At 45.0% G+C, this 20,659-nt stretch overlaps 2 protein-coding genes across 5 annotated transcripts in view; both read left to right on the top strand.

Moving 5' to 3' along the window:
• LOC147251631 (kinesin heavy chain-like) overlaps window positions 1-20,659 on the top strand; it is a 59,906-nt gene that overhangs the window by 26,876 nt on the left and 12,371 nt on the right. Inside the window, exons 20-26 of one of the 4 annotated variants that reach the window (XM_086219451.1) lie at window positions 9,291-9,392; window positions 9,531-9,591; window positions 9,699-9,770; window positions 11,788-11,892; window positions 13,080-13,296; window positions 13,423-13,584; window positions 15,005-16,646. In XM_086219451.1, the coding sequence (XP_086075577.1) occupies window positions 9,291-9,392; window positions 9,531-9,591; window positions 9,699-9,770; window positions 11,788-11,892; window positions 13,080-13,296; window positions 13,423-13,577 (712 nt within the window). In that variant the 3' untranslated portion in view covers window positions 13,578-13,584; window positions 15,005-16,646. Of the gene's footprint in view, window positions 1-4,783; window positions 5,558-9,290; window positions 9,393-9,530; window positions 9,592-9,698; window positions 9,771-11,787; window positions 11,893-13,079; window positions 13,297-13,422; window positions 16,647-20,659 lie in introns of those variants that run through there. The other 3 variants (XM_086219450.1, XM_086219449.1, XM_086219452.1) reach the window with 3 other exon arrangements.
• On the top strand, window positions 12-2,953 carry LOC147251633 (uncharacterized). Its single transcript, XM_086219459.1, has 2 exons — window positions 12-535; window positions 1,202-2,953. The coding sequence occupies exon 2, from the start codon at window positions 1,212-1,214 to the stop codon at window positions 1,839-1,841; it is 630 nt and encodes a 209-aa protein (XP_086075585.1). The 5' UTR covers window positions 12-535; window positions 1,202-1,211; the 3' UTR covers window positions 1,842-2,953.

The following is a 20,659-nucleotide window of genomic DNA, read 5'->3' as shown; positions in this document are numbered from 1 at the left end:
GTGAACATTTACTGAGTCTAAATTCATTAATTTGGTGTATGGTATGGTTCTCTGGATGCGTGTTGCTTTGTATCCTGAGTCATACTTGTCAGGCAAATAATATCTATGGCCAGCACGATCTCCTCAAACTTGGAGTTTGCCACCAGCAGCGGACTGTTACAGCGAGTTCATCCACCTAAACAAAATACCGGAGGACATTGCACAGTGCCCGGGCACCCCATGGATTACTATCAACACTGGGTGGAGATGAAGGCGGCGCAGGGAGAGGAAGCAAAAGCAGGGTTGCAGGGCTGGCGCACTGATGAAGCTACGGAGGCAGCCATTCAAACCTCCGCTTCCCAGTCTGTTCCTCACAAACGCCAGATCCCTCGTCAACAAGATGGATGAGCTGAGGTTACTAATCACAGCGAACAACACCGTGAAGAACAGCTGCATTCTCCTGATCACGGAAACCTGGCTTCACCCACGATACCGGACATCGCCATTGAGCTAACTGGCTACACAGCACAGTGACACAACAGGATGGAGAACTCCGGTAAGAGCAGAGGAGGGGGGCTGTGTGTGTACATGAATAACAGCTGGTGCACTAACACAGTGAGTGTAGATAGCCACTGCTCCCTGAACCTGGAGTTTGTGACTGTTAAATGCCGGCCACACTACCTCCCCAAGAGTTCACTTTTGTCATGGTAACGGCTGTTTACATACGGCCCGACGCAGATGCTAAAGCAGCTAACAGCCAACTGCACAGCAGCATTAGCAATAAACAGAGCAAAAATCCTGAGGCAGTACACATCATTGCTGGGGACTTCAATCATGCAGACCTCAAAGCAGTATTCCCCAAATTTCACCAGCACGTTAAGTGTGCCACGAGAAGAGATAACACACTGGACAAGGTGGACTCCAACATTAAGCTGGGTAACAGGGCTAAACAATCACCCCACCTGGCTCTGTCTGACCAAATGTCCCTGCTATTGGTCCCTGCATATACCCCCCTCCGGAAAACTGCTCCCACAACCATTAAAACTGTACGGACTTGGCCTGACAGAGCCTCTCAGCAGCTGCAGGACTGCTTCGACAAAACAAACTGGGAAGTTTTTGCACAGCAAGACATTGAGGTGTTCACTGACAGTGTACTGTGTTACATCAAACACTGCACAGACACTTTGACTGTGGACAAACAATTCCGTGTCCACCCAAACAGGAAGCCCTGGATGACGGGTGAGGTCTGGCGACTGCCAAAACAGAGGAACTCCGCGTTCAAGTCTGGGGATCAGGCCCTGTACTGCGCGGCACAGGCCAACCTCAGGAAAGGCATCCGGGTAGCCAAGACAGCATACAGGAAGAGGATCGAGCAACATCTGGAGAGTCACAATGGCAGGCAGGTGTGGCATGGAGTTAAACAACTTGCCAACTACAGTGCCAACTTGGGTGTTGCTGAGGGTGATGCCTTGCTGGCAGAGGAGCTCAACATTTTCTTTGCCCGCTTCGAGATGGAACCACCTGAGGCAACCACACCACAAACCACAGTCCACAGCAGCTTCTCCCCCACAGAGCATGAGGTGAGAAACACACTGCGGGCTGTGAACCCAAGGAAGGCAGTGGGGTTTGATGGCGTCTCTGGATGTGTGCTGAGGGAATGCGCGGACCAGCTGCCTGGAATCTTCACAAGGATTTTCAACCAGTCCCTGGCCCAGTCAGCTGTCCCACCCTGCCTAAAGGCCTCCATCAACATCCCCCTGCCCAAGAAACCTCACATCTCGAGCATCAATGACGACCGGCTAGTTGCTCTCACCCAGGTGATGATGAAATGCTTTGAAAAGCTGGTCTGTGGTCACATCTAAGCACTCCTGCCAAAAAGCTTGGACCCCCACCAGTTTGCTTACAGGGCTAATAGATCAACAGAGGATGTTGTGACCATAGTCCTACATGCTGCACTTTCCCACCTGGAGCAGCAGGGAAGCTATGCGCGCATGCTCTTTGTTGACTATAGCTCTGCCTTGAATGCCATCCTCCCCCACAAACTGTTCAACAAACTGCTGGTCCTGGGCATTCCACATCCCACCTGCATGTGGATTAACAGCTTTCTGACTGGTCGCTCACAGAGGGTGAGAGTGGGCCATCATACATCTACGGCCATCAGCATCAACACCGGCTCCCCCCTCAGGGATGCGTGCTGAGTCCCCTGCTCTACACCCTCTATACACACGACTGCACCCCTGTTCAACACAGCAACATCTATGTGAAGTTTGCAGATGACACCACGATGGTGGGGCTCATCTCCGGGGGGGATGAGTCTTCCTACAGAGAAGAGGTGGAACATCTAGCAGCGTGGTGCAGTCAGAACAACCTGCTCCTCAACACGTCCAAGACCAAAGAACTAGTGGTCGACTGCAGGAGAAAGGAAACTGACGTTCCTCCACTCATCATCAATGGGGGCAGAGTGGAGCGGGTGTCACACTTCCATTTCCTGGGGGTCCACACTGAGGAGGGGCTAACCTGGAGCATGAACAGCAAAGAGGTGTCAAAAAAGGCGCAGCAAAGACTTCACTTCCTGAAAGGACCCAGGAAGAATAACACTGGACAGAAACTGCTCGTGTCCTTTTTACAGGTGCTGCATCGAATCAGTACTGACATACTGTGTGTGTGCGGTTCACCAACTGCACAGCAGCCCAGAGAACTGCTCTCCAGAGGGTGATTGACACAGCCCAGAAAATCCTGGGCTGCCCCCTCCCCTCACTGGACAAACTGCACAGTGCTCACTATTTTAATAGAGCTCAGAAAATTGTAAAGGACACTTTTCACCCAGGCCACTCCATGTTTGAACTGCTGCCATCAGGCAGACAGTAAAGGACAATCAAAACAAGAACACACAGATTAAAAAAAAGTTTTTATCCAACAGCAATAACCACCCTCAATGCCGAAAACCCTAACGTTAACAGCACTTTACACAATCACGGGGTCATGCAATGGCAGAATGTATGAATGACTTTTGTATTATTGTTTTATATTTATCACTGCAGGGTTGCGTTGCTCTTGTTTTACTGTTGTGCTTGTGTTTATGTTGTAGTTTTAATGTCGCACCAACTGTATGGCACTTTTTAATTTCGTTGTGCATTTTACGTGTCACAATGACAATAAATTCTATCTATCCATCTCTCTATCTACTTTCACAATTAAACAGAGCCCTGAGTTCTACCGTTGTTTTTCTTCGATTTGATTTCACCAAACATTTAAGTGATTGTCGATCATGATCAATCAAGATTTTTTTCCGGCCACATTTCTTCCACAAAGACGATGGGTCCCCACTATCCTTCCAGTTTTTAATAATGCGCTGGACAGTTCTTAACCATATTTTAGTACTTTCTGCAATCTCCTTAGATGTTTTCTCTGCTTGATGCTTGCCAATTATTTGACCCTCCTCAAACAGACTAATACCTTTCACACAACCACAGGATGTGTCTTTCGACATGGTTGTCTGTGTAGGTTCTCATTCATCCAGGTCATCGTAGATCGAAGCGAAGTAAAATCTGGTCAACTGGACGTAAGTTTATCTTGAAGACGTTTCACCTCTCATCCGAGAGGCTTCTTCAGTTCTCGTGAAGAGTGTGGAAACTCCAGCTTATAAACCTATGTGGGAGTGGTCAGTGCTATTGTGGTGGAAACGGCCCAAGCAGTAATTATCAAATAGGAGGCTCGTACCTATTTAGTTAGTTTAATCCAGGTGGCGACTTTTTTGTGGCCAGGCTGTGTATAACGACTGTTCTCTAATGTTCTTATGTTATCTGCAAATCAACTGTAATCTCTTCTTTGATCTGCGTGATGGACAAAAGTGCTGATCAAATATTTAGGTGACTTCTTATTAGGTTATATATTGATGTTGTACTCCTATCATTTCAAATTCAAAGGTGTTTATGGGGCAATTTTGACTCACGTCAAACACAAACACATTTGTATTGGATGCTAATCAAAACATTAAGAAAATCTGGAGTTAATTGTCCATGTTTATGTGACGGTATCCACATTCTCCTGTCAGACCTGTTTTGATAAATCACAACTGTTACTTGGCAAGTGGCATGTGCCAGTTCCAAGCACCATTTTGTGTGGAGTCACCCTTTGTAGATAATAAGCTGGGAGTTACACTCAAGAACCACATATAGACAAAAATTTAAGCTGCAAGCAGCGTTGTGAGGGCCTGAGCCCCCGTCGTTGACGCCGGCCCCAATCCAAGGGTGTCTTGGTCCAGTGTGGAGGCCTTGTAGTTGAGGAGTTAGAAGCCTGAGTCTGATCAGAGAGTTAGAGCAGAGCTGAGAGCTGGCCCTTTAAGAACCCCCTCCCCCACTGCTCTGTCTCTGATCTGTGCTAGAGTGAGAGCAGAGCTGAGAGCTGGCCCTTTAAGAACCCCTCCCCACTGCTCTGTCTCTGATCTGTGCTAGAGTGAGAGCAGAGCTGAGAGCTGGCCCTTTAAGAACCCCTCCCCCACTGCTCTGTCTCTGATCTGTGCTAGAGTGAGAGCAGAGCTGAGAGCTGGCCCTTTAAGAACCCCTCCCCCACTGCTCTGTCTTTGATCTGTGCTAGAGTGAGAGCAGAGCTGAGAGCTGGCCCTTTAAGAACCCCTCCCCCACTGCTCTGTCTCTGATCTGTGCTAGAGTGAGAGCAGAGCTGAGAGCTGGCCCTTTAAGAACCCCTCCCCACTGCTCTGTCTCTGATCAGAGAGAGAGAGCAGAGCTGAGAGCTGGCCCTTTAAGAACCCCTCCCTCACTGCTCTGTCTCTGATCTGTGCTAGAGTGGAGAGAGAGGAGGAGCACCAGGACTGGAGTGAGGACAAGAGGAAGAAGTCGGCATACGCTGGTCAAGAGGGACACAGAACACCATGTTTTTGGAGGGGTTTTTGTCAGGAATGCAGTGGTGTGGTTGTTAAAGCTATGGGATGGATGGTGTAGACGTGAGAAGGGTTTGTTTGACAGTATGTACCTGAGAGGACACCGTCTCCCCATAGGCTTCCATTGTAAGGTGAAACGTGTCTCCCCCACTTTGAAGGCTTGTAAAATGGACACCGAGTGAGTTATTACAAAGTTTTTAAAGATTTTTGAAGAGCACAGTTGGGAGATTGATGTGTGAAAGTTTGGAAGTGATACCATTAATGCCCTAGGAGGAGATAGATTTTGTTGGGGGAGTAAAAAAAGGCCTGATTTTGACAGTTTTGTCCAATTTGTGGACATTCTGGTGTAGATAGGTGAGAGGTCAGAGTGTAGGAATTTTGCGTCTTGATGAGACAAGTCCAACAGCGTTGGTCCCATGTCTGTGGAACATTCGTGGGAGGAGTTATAGTGCTCCAAATTATAAAAAAATTATCTTTTAGTTGCGTGGCTCCTTAGGTGGCGCTAAAGACTTTTGTGGTGTTTTTTTTTTTATAAGTTCATGTTTAGCCAGACCGGAAAAGTGTGCAGAATTTCAGCGAATATCATGCATGTTCAGGGGGTGAAATTAGATTATGCTCATATTGCGCGCGCTCATTGACAGCAAGAACAGTCCAGTACCAGGTTTTGAATGGGTGTGTATGTGAAAACCGGCTCCAGGCTGTCTGGCCCAGCTGCCTCATGGGTGTTGGTGGGGGGGGGGGGCTGGTACACTGTTTAGTGTGTGTTTTTAGTGCTGCTAAGAGGCCCAGAGGGTGACGGCAGCCCCGCCCTGGAGCCAGGCCCAGGGTAGGGGCTTGATGGTGAGTGCCTGGTATCTGAGCCTTGATTCATGGGGTCCAGTTGGGCCTAACCCGAAAAGGTTACATGAACACATCCTCCCGTGGACCCACCATCTGTAGGAGGAACTGGAAGGGTCCGATGCATTGTGGTTTGGGCAGCAGTCAAAGTTGGGGGCCTTGGCTGATCCCCAGGTGTGGAAGCTGGCTTTTGGGACATGGAATGTTACCTCTCTGGTGGGGAAGGAGCTGGAGCTGGTGGAAGAGGTTGAGCGTTATCAGCTAGATATAGTCAGCCTCACCTTTTTGATAGCCCCCAGACTCTCTGCCTGAATGTTGGGGTTTACCCCAGTGGATGAAAGGGTTGCTTTCCTGCGCCTTCGGATTGGGGAGTGAGTCCTGACTGTTGTCTGTGCTCATGTGCCAAACACCAGTTCAGAGTACCCACCCTTTTTGGAGTGTTTGGGAAGGATGCTGGATGGTGCCCCGACTGGGAATTCCATTGTCCTACTGGGGGACTTCAGTGCTCACGTGGGCAATGACAACATGACCTGGAAGGGTGTGATTGGGAGGAACGGCAGGCCTTACCTGAACCAGAGTGGTGTGCAGTTATTGGACTTCTGTGCAAGTCGCAGTTTGTCCATAAATAACACCATGTTCGAACATAAGGATGCCCAGTGATGCATGTGGCACCAGGACATCTTAGGTTCCAGGTCTATGATCAGTTTTATAGACGTATCATTTGACCTGCGGCCATATGTTCTGGACACTTGGGTGAAGAGAGGAGCTGAGCTGTCAACTGATCACCATCTGGTGATTAGTTGGATCAGGTGGTAGGGGAAGACGCCACGCAGACCTGGCAGGCCCAAACGAGTAGAACCTGTCAGAATGATCTTCAACTTCCAGAGCTTTGACCACATCCAGTGGGGGACATTGAGTCCGAGTGGATCATGTTCTGCTCTGCCATTGTTGAGGCGGCTGTTGTGAGCTGTGGCTGTAAGGCTGCTGGGGCCGGTCCCAGCAGTAATCCCTGAACCCACTGGTGGACACCAGAGGTGAGGGGAGCCGTCAGGCTGAAGAAGGAGGCTTACAGGGCATGGTTGGCCTGTGGGTCTCCAGAGGCAGCCGACCGGTGTGCAGCCATGGCAGTCGCCAAGGCAAAGACTTGGGCATAGGAGGAGCTCGGTGAGGCCATGGAGAATGACCATTGGTCGGCTCCAGAAAGGCTCTGGCAAACCATCCGTCGCCTCAGGGTGGAAGGCGACAACTTGCCCACACTGTTTACAGTGGGGATAGTAGGCTGCTGATGTCAACTGGGGAGATAATTGGGCGGTGGAAGGAATACTTTGAGGAACTCCTCAATCCCACCAACACATACTCCATGGAGGAGAAAGAGTTAGGGGAGTGCTTGGGGGGGGGGGGTGTCGTTCAATCTCTGGGGCAGAAGTCGCCTGAGGCAGTTAAGTAACTGTGCAGTGGCAGAGCTCTGGGGGTGGATGAGATCCGCAGGGGACATAGAAGTTTGCCCTACCAGTCCACATGTGTTTTGTGGATCTGGAGAAGGCTTATGACCGTGTTCCCAGGAGAACCCTGTGGGGGGTACTCCTGGAGTATGGGGTGGATGGCCCCTTACAAAGGGCCGTTTAGTCTTTGTACCGGAGGAGTGAGAGTCTGGTCCGTGTTGCAGACAGTAAGTCAGACTTGTTCCCGGTGAGGGTTGGACTCCGCCAAGGCTGCACTTTGTCACCAGTTCTGTTCATAACTTTTATGGACAGAATTTCTAGGTGCAGCTGGGTGGTGGAGGGGGTCGAGGTTGGTGGCAGGAGGATGTCATCCCTGCTTTTTGAGGATGACGTGGTCCTCTTAGCTCCATCAGGCCACGACCTCCAGCTCTTGCTGGGACAGTTTGCAGCGGATTGTGAAGCGGCTGGGATCCTGGCATGGTCTTCAGGCAGAAAAGGGTTGTTTGCCCAATTCAGGTCGGGGGGGAGATCCTACCTCAGGTGGAGGAGGTTAAGTATCTCAGGGTCTTGTTCATGAGTGAGGGTAGGATGGAGCAGGAGATCGACAGGCGGATTTGGGTGGCATCCGCAGTGATGCGGGTGCTAAACCAGTCTGTTTTGGTGAAGAGGGAGCTCAGCCAAAAGGCGAGGCTCTCGATTTACCTGTCAATCTACGTTCCAACCCTCACCTGTGGTCATGAGCTCTGGGTAATGACTGAAAGAACAAGATCCTGAATACAAGCGGCCAAAATGAGTTTCCTCCTCAGGGAGGCTGGGCTCTCCCTTAGAGACAGGGGGAGAAGCTCAGTCATTCGGGAGGTGCTCAGAGTAGAGCTGCTGCTCCTCCAGGTAGAGGAGTCAGTGGAGGTGGTTCAGGCATCTGGTTAGGATGCTTCCTGGACGCCTCCCTCGGGAGGAGGCCTTGGGGCCGACCCAGGATGGTCGGCTGGCCTGGGAACGCTTGGGGATTCCCCCAGAAGAGCTGGTGGATGTGACTGGGGAAAGGACCGTCTGGGCTTCCTTGCTGAGGCTGCTGCCCCCACGACCTGGATCAACAGGATAAAGCGGAGGACAACGAGGACAACTACAAGTTACACTCAAGAACCAAATATACATAAAAACTATGTAATTTTACAAAAAAATAGGAGAATGAAATATGGTTAATTGGACCACCACCATTTAAAGCAGTTTTTTGGAGGGAACATTTTCACTCAGCTCTGAAGACTTATGGAATATTTTGTGCTGTGATTAGGAAAAATTAAACATATTAGAAGAGAGATGACGGTCTATATCATCATTTAAAAGAACCTTTCCAGTGAAGTTCATCTGTTCAGCTATCAGTTTTTTATAAACACTTGAATGGGAGCTGATTTCATCAAAAAGTAATTATGAGGTAAAAAAGCAGAGAAAAAAACATTTTTTTTTTAAAAGTTGACTTTAAAGCATAAGTTTGTTTTGATATTTGACTCCATTTATTTCGTTTTTTTGTTCATTCTGATAGAGTTTAGTTTGATTGTATGATTATAAGAATAACCAACAGTAATACTGCTGGTCCCTAGACTGCCAGAGCATCCATCCATCCTCCTCTGGCACACTAAAGTGCTCCTCAGTATACCTGTTGCAGCACCACAGGCCCCCTGGAGAACCACAACATGATCCATCTGCTGTGTATTCGCTTCTTGTCGGACCTAGACATGCAGTATTTTGTCACACGATGCTTAATATTGTCCTGTACCACATGGTAGTGATGACATGGATTAACTCAAAATCTTGTCAATGGCAGGGAAATGTCAAATAATACAAAAGCCTTGAGTGCTGAAAGTTGGTCACCACCATGAAAATATTAGCCTACATAAATCTGGCTAGTCAGGTCTGCAGTGTTCTTCCTAGGGTTTGGGGGCGAGGATCTCTCCCTTCTACTCTGACACGCACTAACAGGCTCCTAGAGGTTGTTTCAAACCATGTGGGTCCTTTAAGGGTCTTGATAGATTGAGTTATTGTGGGTGTTTAATCTGGAGTATAACTGAACTCAGGAGGGTTACAATGGTGACGTCTGGCAGATGATCAATATTAAAGGCTCTGGTTCATTTCAGTGTGAATGAGACTCTGCACCTGGATGTGAGGAAGCTTCAGGCCGACTTTGACAAGCTGAAAGCTGAAGAGCAGAAGAAGGAACAGAAGCTCCAGAAGCTGCAGTAAGTTTTATCCCTCCTTGCTTGCTGGATTTGGGGTTAGTATTAGGAGATTCAGGGTTTAGGGGTATGAGTACACTGTAGATGCAACATTTTGTCCTTATTGACATGTTCATGCTGACCAACTTTTGTGCATTTCAGGTTCCTGAATGAGAGGAGAGAACAAGCCCGAGATGACCTGAAAGGTCTGGAGGAAACAGTGGTGAGGAGATCATTTTCGTCATTATTATTTGACCCTCTGACCCCTTACAATGTGACCTCTGACATTTACTGTACTTCCATGAGATGACTGACTGTTGTTATCAACAGGCCAAAGAGTTGCAGATGCTGAACAACCTGCGTAAACTCTTCATCCAGGATATCAGCACTCGAGTCAACAATGTGAGTCAGAAATGATCAATAACTACTCAATCAATTGAACGATTGATCAATCACCGCGTGCACACTTGACTGAAAAGTTGGGTAATGGTATTAAATGGCTTTCTTCCCTCAAAACAGAACCTAGTTTACACATTACTGAGACAATAGTGGATCTTCCTCTGGTTGCCAAGGTCGAATGAATTGAAAATGATAGGCGACTGGCTGTTTGGCTCTGATTTTTATTCAGCTGTCCATGGGTAAAGGCCTGCCCACCAGGCGCTCACCCACAGGCCCCTGCCCTGAGCCTGGCTCCTGGGCGGGGCACTGGTAAATCTCTGGGCTGGGTACACAGTCTCTTAGTCTTGCTTTCCATAAAGGGTCTTTTGAGCCATTCTTTGTCTGGCCCTTCACCTAGGACCACTCTTTCTTGGGTGACCCTACCAGGGGCAAAATGTCCCCGACAGCATAGCTCCTAGGGTCATTAGGGCACTCAAACTCCTCCATCACGACAAGGTGACGGTTCCAGGAGGAGAGTTGGCAAAATGGTACTTGAAAATATGTATGGAATTTAAATGTATGAATCCAATGACCTCACCTCATAACAGGAGTTTAGCTGGAATTGCTCTTTAGATATTGCCATGTTTCAGTTTCAGTTTTAGTTAACCCGATGGAAAACATGGTGTGCATTCAGAGATAGTTGTTGTGATTGTGTGCATCAAGTTTTGTTTTGTTACGACCATTAAATCAAAAGACGCTGGATGAAGAATGGTTAGGAGCCTCAAGTGTGAAGCTTTGTTGGCATGGACAGGCAAATTCAGCCAGCCTCAAACACTTTGTTTTACTAAGATTTTTTGGGGGGTTTAAAAAATGGCATCAAAAGTAGCAGGAAGAATTTTGGGGAATGAGTGAGTTAGATTTGGGAGAAATTTTTCATGTAACCTTAAGAGTTTCATATGCATCTTCATAGTTTCCCCCCTAAAGTTTTCTTTTTATTAAGTATTTTCAAGAGTTGGTGCCTGTATGAGTCACATTGGTAATGTAATGTGTAATCTAATGTTCCCACTTTATTTTTCATCGTTTTTTTGCTTAAGAAGAAAATAGGAAAAATTACTGCAGCAGGCTTGGTTGTTGAGAGCACGATGGATGCTGAAGGTATCCAGGCTGAAGACCAGCATCAGCAGGAGAGAGGAGGCCAGTGCATGATGGGTTATCCTCAGCAGTCTAGTTCAGTCAAGCCTGAGCCAGTTCTAACTAAACTCCTCAAAGATTCGGAAACATTATCTTGTCTGTTATTTAACCCCTTAAATATTACCAGTTGGCATTGTATTTTAGATCACTGGAAAGCCTGATTAGTCTTCTTTACAACGATGTAAAACTTGTAAGGATTGTGCATTTGTGGAATGGGCAACCCAGCTAAATGTGTGGGTAGTACTTCCAAAACATTTGCTAAAATCCCCTTCAGTTTCCCTTATTCACCCAAAGGCCATTTCAAGAACCCAAACGAGGCTCAAAAGTACAATTCTGGGAGGAGCTCCCTCACTGGTGGCTTTATTTCTTCTCCGACATGTACTGACTGAAGCCCAGCTCTATAACCCACCCTACTCTGCCTCTGATTGGCTAACAATAAGAGGGAATAATCCTTCGATACTCCAAGCCATGTTTTTGTTTCAGTTTGTGATGAGGTGAAAAAGGCAAATTGCAGGGAACTTTGACAAATTTTTGGGGGGCACTACCCACACATTTAGCTGGGTTGCTCATTGCACGAATGCACGATCCTAACAAGTTGTACCTTGTTGTAAAGGTGATGAATCAGGCTTTCCACTATTATAATAAACAATACCAATTGGTATCATTGAAGGGGAAAACTAATCAACTGAAATAATGTTTCTGAACTTTCTTTGAGGAGTATAGAAGCTCTATCAAAAAGTAAAGCCCAGTCTTAACTTAGAAAGGACCTTGTCCACTCAGAACCCAATTAAAGCAGGTGTGTGTGTGTGTGTGTGTGTGTGTGTGTGTGTGTGTGTGTGTGTGCACTTAGATTTCAGACAGCGATGGTGATGAGGCTGGTGGCAGTCTGGCTCAGAGGCAAAGGATTGTCTTCTTAGAAAACAACTTGGAGCAGCTCGGTAAAGTCCACAAACAGGTGATTAATTCACCCTTTACACCTGCTCATGCAGCCTCACAACCTCATTCTGACATGATTACACTTGATTTTCCCTGAAACAACAGATGAATGAGGTGAAAGTCATACTGTGTCTCAAATCGCTTACTGGTGGGGTGGGTGGAGCCTATCCCAGCAGCCTTCCCCCTGGACAGGTCACCAGTCCATGGCAGGGCCAACACATAGAGACAGACAACCATTGGCTCTCCCAGCCACGCCTACTGTCAGTTTAGAGTCTGGATTAACCTGGTCCCCTCTTGATGTCTTTGGACTGTGGAGGAAGCTGGAGTACCAGAGAGAACCCAGCAGGAACAGGGAGAACATGGAGACTCACACAGAAAGACCCCGTGCTGCAGCCGGGGCTCCACCCTCAACCTTCTTGCTGGGGGCCACAGTGATGACCACTGCACCACCATGTCATCTATATCAGAATTCATACTACAGAATGTGATCAGCAGACTGAAACCAGCTCATAGGATTTTACAGGACGGTTCCTATTTCCTGTTCAGGATGTGGACTTCACTGTCCAGGCTGCACGACACAGACAGAAGATTACCATCCACAAGATGTCTGTGTAGGTTCTCATTCATCCAGGTCATCGTAGATCGAAGCGAAGTAAAATCTGGTCAACTGGACGTAAGTTTATCTTGAAAAGATAAGAGATAAACTTACGTCCATCCACAAGGCGATCCAGCTCTGAAATGCACTTCACACTGACTCACTTATAGGCACAGAAGCAGCCACACAAATTTACAAATTTTAACAATTGTAAGATTTAAATTTAAAAAAAAAAAACACTTTATAAAGTATTTACAAATTATTTGTTTCATTTGGGAATATTGTATGTTGTGTGCTGATTTTAAATCTTGTTTTGTCAATAGATGGTGATTTAACGTATTTTAACAACCCGGTCAGTCTTTCTTTTCAACACTACAACACAGCATTAATCTGGGTTTGGTAACTGTAGCAGAAATTAGCTGCAAACTGAAAGTAGTTATATGTCTAGAAATTAAACCTGCTTAATAATTGAACACCAGGATAATTTCTTGATCTGTAGCTCTGACCCAGGGCTGTCTAGACTACAGTATGTCTCCGCCTGTCCTCCCTGGTCTCTCTTTTTCTGTTCCTCAGCCATTGTTTGTTAATAGGGTGTTCTTAATGTTCTCCAGCTGGTGCGTGACAATGCAGACCTTCGCTGTGAGCTGCCTAAACTTGAGAAGCGCCTGAGAGCCACAGCTGAGAGAGTGAAAGCCCTGGAAGCTGCCTTGAGGGATGCCAGGGAGTCAGCAGTGAGAGACCGCAAACGCTACCAACAGGAAGTGGACCGCATTAAACAGGCTGTGCGTTCCAAGAATGTGGTGAGAAGAGGATACTCAGCACAAATTGGTGAGGACATCACATTTCTTTGTATAGATTCAATATATATTTCCAGTTAACTGCAAGTATTACATTTGGCCTGATGGTGGCACTAGAGGAGAATCTGCAGCTTACATGTCAACTGTATCCATGTAGCTAAACCCATCAGAGCTGGACATCAGCATCAGCAGCATCCATCCTCCACTGCTTCCATCAGAGCCACCATCCGTGGAGGCGGAGCTGCATTAAGTCCACGTCACCAGTCCCTGCAACCCAAAGCCCCCCAAGTCCTGCAGACCCGCAGCAAGTAGACTCCAGGTGGGTCCTCAGGTAGCCTCCCAGGTCCATTTACTTAATTTGGAAACTTTTTTTTAACCAGTGATTTCTCTTTCTGTGTGTATGAAGAGGTTATCTGTCTTTCAAGGCGGCAGATTATCTCTGGTTCTGGTTGTCTCCCTCATCTTCATTCGGTTGTTGTAGAAGAAGGCTGTAGCATTTTGCTAGGTCAATCATAGTTTTTGAGAATGGTGCTAAGCCCAAGATTTAGCAAAGGTGTCCCTGCAAATTCTGTCTGCGCTCTAGACTAACTTTTCTTCTGGTAGCACAGATCCCACTAACTTTTTAAGTTGTTCACACAAGCACATGATTTGGTTGCACCCTTTTTTGGCTAACAGCAGCATGATATTGATCAATGACCTTGATAATAAACTGTTGTCTTAATTTACGTTCCTCTGTGAAACATTGACAGTGCCTCGAAACTTGATATTTACAAAATATTTTACTGTATGACCATATGTGCCCTGCACACTGTATGATGCACATGACGTAGAGGTGGTGGTGTAGCATATGTGCGCGCACAGAGGTGTCGCTTATTGGCTGCACCACGGCAGCCAGATCTGACCACCACCATTCTAGTCAAAGCCGCAGGTTTCACCCAAAATGGTTTGGTGCACCACTTCACAGGGAATACGTGGCAAGTCAATTTTTGGTGGACGGCGGCTTATTCTGTGCAGTACAGATTGAACTGCACAGGAAGTGACCACATGAATGGCGTAGTGAATCCAATCAATTTTCAAAGTAGAACACATGTGCAAACTCCCAACTGCAAAAAACAGACAGAAAAAGGACACAATATGACTCTAATTCTCTTTGTACACATAATACAAACACATAAACCAAGAGACAATGACCAAATCAGCAGAATCTGAGCAAGTCAAAACAAACTAAAGCAAAACACAAATTATGCTATGTCTGAAATTCTGCCTGTGGAAACTGCAGCTGGGAGGAGGATGGACATAATTGGCATTGCAGCTGTGTCTGGTTACACAGGTTATGAGGTGGAGGAGTGGGAGAGAGGCTGAGCTAGAGAAAGAAATAAGGACTGCTTTTATTTGAAATGTGTAATGTTCTTCTCATGTTACTAAAGGGTTGATGGTTATTCCCTTGCATGAATGTGACTGAGTAAAAATTTAACGTGCACCTTCCCAAAAAAAGGTCACATAGGCACCATTTGAGTCACAGTCTAGATGCCTGGTCAGGGTATTAACCACATTCACTGCAGGTAACTTGCCTCAGTATGAGCTGTTACACAATAAGCAAGAAATTTGTCTGGTTTACTTGTTGGGATATGTGCCCTGGCTGGCCCTCTTTACCACATGATCTAAATCCTCAATAAAACTTGCCTGTAGGGTGCTCTCTGCTTGCTAGTTTAGAGGTTGTTGTTGTTGTTTTCATGTAGCTTAAGGTGTGGAGAATGCTGACTGGTAACCCTGCCGTGCTGTTCAGGAAAGCGGGACTATTTTCATGGTGACAGTGTCTTCACCACTACACAAAAACCCCTTCACAGAGTGGCTTCATTTACAGCGTCAGGCTGAAGGACGCTTTGACATGTCTCTTGGCGTCAAACCAGTAACCTTCAGATTATTAGATGAATCAACCATATTCCACTTCGGTGTCCGGCAAACAGTGAGTTTATGAAAGACAATTAATATGTAATTATGACAACAAAGGAGTAAAAACCATACATCCTCCATTTTATCACTAACATGTTGTAATTTTAACCTCCAGCCTCATTTAAAACTTTACATAGAAACATGACAGTGTCAAATTGTTACCAAGTCTTGTAATATCACAAATAAATAATATTATGTCTGAGTTTTCAGATGCACAGAAACAGATTTTCTTTGGGAAAATCAACATTGTTGTAAGGAAATTACAATTTTGAGGTTTTCAGCATCATTTCTAGAAAAGTTGAACCATTTAAATCCATTGAAGTAAAGCAGTTGTGATGCTATGCTGTAATTATACAAGAACAGACTTAAATTCAGAAAATTGAAGTTTTTCACAGAAATAAGTTAGGACAAAAAAAATGTAATTCCATCAATGACTACAATAAAAAGATGCATTCAAAATTAACTTAATGTAACGATTAGGTCATTATCTATTTTGGATAAAAATTAGTCAAAAACTTTAAATAGCTTTGTAATTGACTTCATTCTCAAAATATAACACCGCTACCAAATTACTTCTTTGTTGTGATGTGTATTAAGTGTAATCGTGTTGCTGTTAAATGTAATGTGACAGGTGTTAAGTTTTACCTTATAAACCATACTTCTGATCAGGGGTTCTTGAAATTCCCTATATTATTGTAAAGTATGTATGTATTATTATTTGCTAAGTGAAACTAAATCAAAGTCATTAACTTGACTTGATGAGGTGATTAATAATTTGATGGAAAAAATGTACCAGTTCATGTTTTCATGTGGAACTAATCATTCATTTTTAATGACTTCTCATGAATTTTTCTCCTGTAGGAAATATTCATTCATACTGAGATGAATGTTTTTTTCCGTTTTGTTTTTTTTAGAAACCAAATGTATTTTTTTTAACAGATTTTATATCTTTAACACACAAAGTATTTTTTACTTTGTTATACCTGGACCAGTATTTATTTATTTATTTATTGATTGATTTACCAGCTCTGGAAGTGTTTTGCCTTGTTCAGTGTTATAAGTGATGTTAAAAAGTGACATGCAGTGAATGTCAGAGAGCAGAGACCTCATTTATCAATGCAAAAGTTTCTCAGTTCATGTTTTGTACACCTTTATTTAAATGAAATTTGAGTCCTAAAACATCATTAATCATAATGTAATCCCTACAGATTGTAAGGGACAAACATTTTCCTGAATCAATGGAAAACCTGATTGTTCAGCACTTTGATTATGGAACGCAGTGATGTCAGGGTTTTAGCACCAAGCCAATGGCAAAATCACAAATTCAATAAATCTACCATCAGCAACCCTTATGGTCTGGGACAAGAAAGTAAGGGTAATAATACTAGAGGACACTTGGAAATCGAAGCGAAGTAAAATCTGGTCAACTGGACGTAAGTTTATCTTGAAGACGTTTCACCTCTCATCCGAGAGGCTTCTTCAGTTCTAGTGAAGAGTGTGGAAACTCCAGCTTATAAAACTATGTGGGAGTGGTCAGTGCTATTGTGGTGGAAACGACCCTCCCGAGACTCACCTGGCCTCTCCAAACGACAGTCGTTGTGAGGTGTCAGGGAGTTTCAGGGGTGGTCGTTAGGGAGTTTCACCGACCACTCAGATGCTAATGGGCTGTGCTGGCAGCAGCCGTTCCACATGGGTCTTTCAGCTGAACTCTTTGGGGAAGCTTTGAAAGGACTTGGTTGTAAATAGGAGAAAGGAAATGTCGCAGTCCACCTCCTCTGTTCAAAGATGGTTTCTCTATCCTGACGTGGATGGCTTCTTTAACTCCTCTTTCAAACCATCCGTCCTCTCTGTCCAGGATTTGGACATGGTCGTCCTGGAAGGAGTGGCTTTCCTCCTTGAGGTGGAGGAAAACCGCTGAGTCCTGTCCTCCAGAGTTGGCTCTTCTATGGTGGCTCTTCTATGTTGGGCCATGCGCTTGTTGAGGGGCTGTTTGGTTTCCCCTATGTAGAGATCCGTGCAGGTTTCCCCTATGTAGAGATCCGTGCAGGCCTCACTATGTTTCAGAATGTTAGCATTACGGATCTCTACATAGGGGAAACCTGCACGGATCTCTACATAGGGGAAACCAAACAGCCCCTCAACAAGCGCATGGCCCAACATAGAAGAGCCAACTCTGGAGGACAGGACTCAGCGGTTTTCCTCCACCTCAAGGAGGAAAGCCACTCCTTCCAGGACGACCATGTCCAAATCCTGGACAGAGAGGACGGATGGTTTGAAAGAGGAGTTAAAGAAGCCATCCACGTCAGGATAGAGAAACCATCTTTGAACAGAGGAGGTGGACTGCGACATTTCCTTTCTCCTATTTACAACCAAGTCCTTTCAAAGCTTCCCCAAAGAGTTCAGCTGAAAGACCCATGTGGAACGGCTGCTGCCAGCACAGCCCATTAGCATCTGAGTGGTCGGTGAAACTCCCTAACGACCACCCCTGAAACTCCCTGACACCTCACAACGACTGTCGTTTGGGGAGGCCAGGTGAGTCTCGGGAGGGTCGTTTCCACCACAATAGCACTGACCACTCCCACATAGGTTTATAAGCTGGAGTTTCCACACTCTTCACTAGAACTGAAGAAGCCTCTCGGATGAGAGGTGAAACGTCTTCAAGATAAACTTACGTCCAGTTGACCAGATTTTACTTCGCTTCGATCTACGATGACCTGGATGAATGAGAACCTACACAGACACTTGGAAAATACATTCCTCCACCAAGGCATCAGATCTGGATCAATTCCAAAATCGAATTGATTGTTCTTCATCCTTCACTAAAATCTATCCACGACTTTTGAGTTAACCTGCAAACAAAATCTGCTGCCAGTATCACAAACTGAATAACTCAGTGGTAACTGCTTGCAACACAGCATCCTCCAAAGATGACTGGTAAGTAGCTCATAAATGAGGCCTCTGGTTTGAGAATTCTTGTTGAACCGTGTTTTCATTTGTTATGTACATGAGAAGCAGTTTTGGGGTTTTGTGCAGTTTGTTATGTGTGACATTCTGAATAGCAAGATGTCACCTGGCTCAATGAAAAAGATCAAGTTGAATAAAACAGAACCTCTGAGTTCAGATGTCTCTTTCTTCACTGACCTTCACCACACACATTTGTGATGTTCAACCACTCCGGGATGCACATGGATCCGAGCAAATTGTATCAGCTTTCTTTAGTGTTCTCGTTATTATCACATAAGAAATGCTTTTGTACAGAATGTTACTGGAGATCGTTAAAGGATCATGTGAAAAAATGTTTGGCAGGTGACATCTGCAATAAATATATTTTTTCTGTTAATCACAACATAGAAACTTTTGGTTGGATATCTTCAGCACGAGATGAAATGTCTGTCTTTTTGATTTGCCTTATTTCCTGAGCTTACAGACAAGATTGCACACTTACTTAAGAATTTAACCTTGAGTGAGGTAACGCAGCTCATTCATTTACTATTGCACATTAATTTAGTGTAATGTCTTGTAAAGTTATTTATATGGTGTTTGTACAGAGACACACCTGTCAGCTAGTAAGTAATATTAACAAATAAACTATTTGCATATGACATTTTTGTAGTGTAATATTAATGTTAGATACATTTTTTGATTTTGATTGTGTTTGTGTGCTTGTGTGTGTGTGTTTAACTCTTAGGGGTGTGCATAGGTATGTGAGCTAGCTCTATTTAGGGAAGTGTTTACCAAATATGTTGTTCTCTGACCTTTTCTCGATTTTTGATGGTCCTGTCTGGACTGTGAGGACTTTCAGTTTTGGCTAGTTATTTCCTATTTTTGTGTACTTAGCTGTGATATTTTTAGTGATCAGTGTATTCTGTAGTTCTCCCATCTTGTAGTTAGTTCTTTTTTTATTTTGTAATTCACTCCCTTCTGTGCCTAGTTTGCTGTATATCCCATCTTTATCTGTTTTCTTACAATTTTGTGTGATCCCTGAGTCCGGTTAGTTATCTGTCCTTATTAGCTATGTGTGTGTGTGTTCAAGTAGATCATTTTATCAGTCACACAACGCAGACACACCTTCTCATTTAATGTTTTTTTCTTTATTTTCATGACTGTTTACATTGTAGATTCTCACTGAAGGCATCAAAACTAAGAATGAACACCTTTGGAATTATGTAGTTAACAAATGTGTGAAATAACTTGAAAAGTTTTGTATTTTAGGTTCTTCTAAACAGCCTCCCTCTGACTCCTGCTCTGCTCACTCTTGGCGTTCTCTCCTTGAGCTTCATGAGGTCATCACCTGAAACGGTTCTCCAACAGTCTTGAAGGAGTTCCAGAGAAGCTGAGCACTTGTTGGTCCTTTGGCCTTCAGTTTGTGCCCCATCTCATCCCAAACTTCTGGATTGGGTTCAGGTCCGGTGACTGTGAATATACAATGGGGGGAATAAGTATTGAATGCATTAACTTTTTTGTCATTACATTTATTTCCAAAGATGCAATTCATGTGACATTTCTTGCAGACACTGGTATTAACTCAAATAATCCACACATGAAAAGAAATCACAACATTCAAATCCATAAATAATTATGTGCAATAACACAGGAAAAAACTATTGAACACACCATCTGAGACTGGTTTAAGACTTTGTGGAGAAGCCTTTGTTTGCAATGACAGCTTCCAGACGCTTCTTGTATGTATTAACTAATCTCCCACACTGCTCAGGTGTGATTTTTGCCCATTCCTCCGCACAGATTGTCTTTAAATCTTGAATATTCTTTGGTGCCCTCTGGTGAACCTTTTTCTTGAGTTCTTTCCACAAATGTTCAATCGGATTTAAGTCAGGTGATCGACTGGGCCATTCTAACACATTGATTTTCTTATTTTTAAACCATTCGAGAGTCAACTTTGCCATGTGCTTCAGATCGTTGTCCTGTTGAAAGGTCCAGCCACGTCTCATCTTCATCATCCTGGTGGATGGCAGCAGGTTCATCTCAAGAATTTGCCGATAGAGGTTTCCATTCATTGCTCCTTCAATTATATGAAGTCTGCCAGTACCAGGAGATGAGAAACAACCCCATGCCATGATGTTTCCACCACCAAACTTCACTGTTGGTATAGTGTTATTTGGGGGATGTGCAGTGCCATCTCTCCTCCAAACATGGTGTGTAGTATGACAGCCAAAAAGTTCAATGTTGGTCTGGTCTGACCAGACAACGTTCTCCCAGTATTCCACAGGCTTATCCAGATGCTGTTTAGCAAACTTTAAACGAGCTTCAACATGCCTTTTTTTGAGGAATGGAGTCTTGCGGGCTGAGCGTCCATAGAGGCCATGGCGGTGGAGTGCATTGCCTATCGTTTTCTCTGTAACACTTGTACCTGCTGCCTCCATGTCTTTCTGGAGCGCTTTCCGGGTGGTCCTTGGCTCTTTGAGAACTCTTCTGACCATCTT

Source organism: Aulostomus chinensis, chromosome 12, assembly GCF_037954235.1.
Source record: "Aulostomus chinensis isolate RoL2024-O1b breed Wild chromosome 12, RoL_Achi_v1.0, whole genome shotgun sequence".
Lineage (NCBI taxonomy): Eukaryota > Metazoa > Chordata > Actinopteri > Syngnathiformes > Aulostomidae > Aulostomus > Aulostomus chinensis.
This window is presented reverse-complemented; position numbering and strand designations above follow the sequence as displayed.

Coding starts and splice junctions, on each gene's coding strand:
- LOC147251633 (XM_086219459.1), top strand. CDS start 1,212: ATGACGGGTGAGGTCTGGCGACTGCCAAAACAGAGGAACTCCGCGTTC.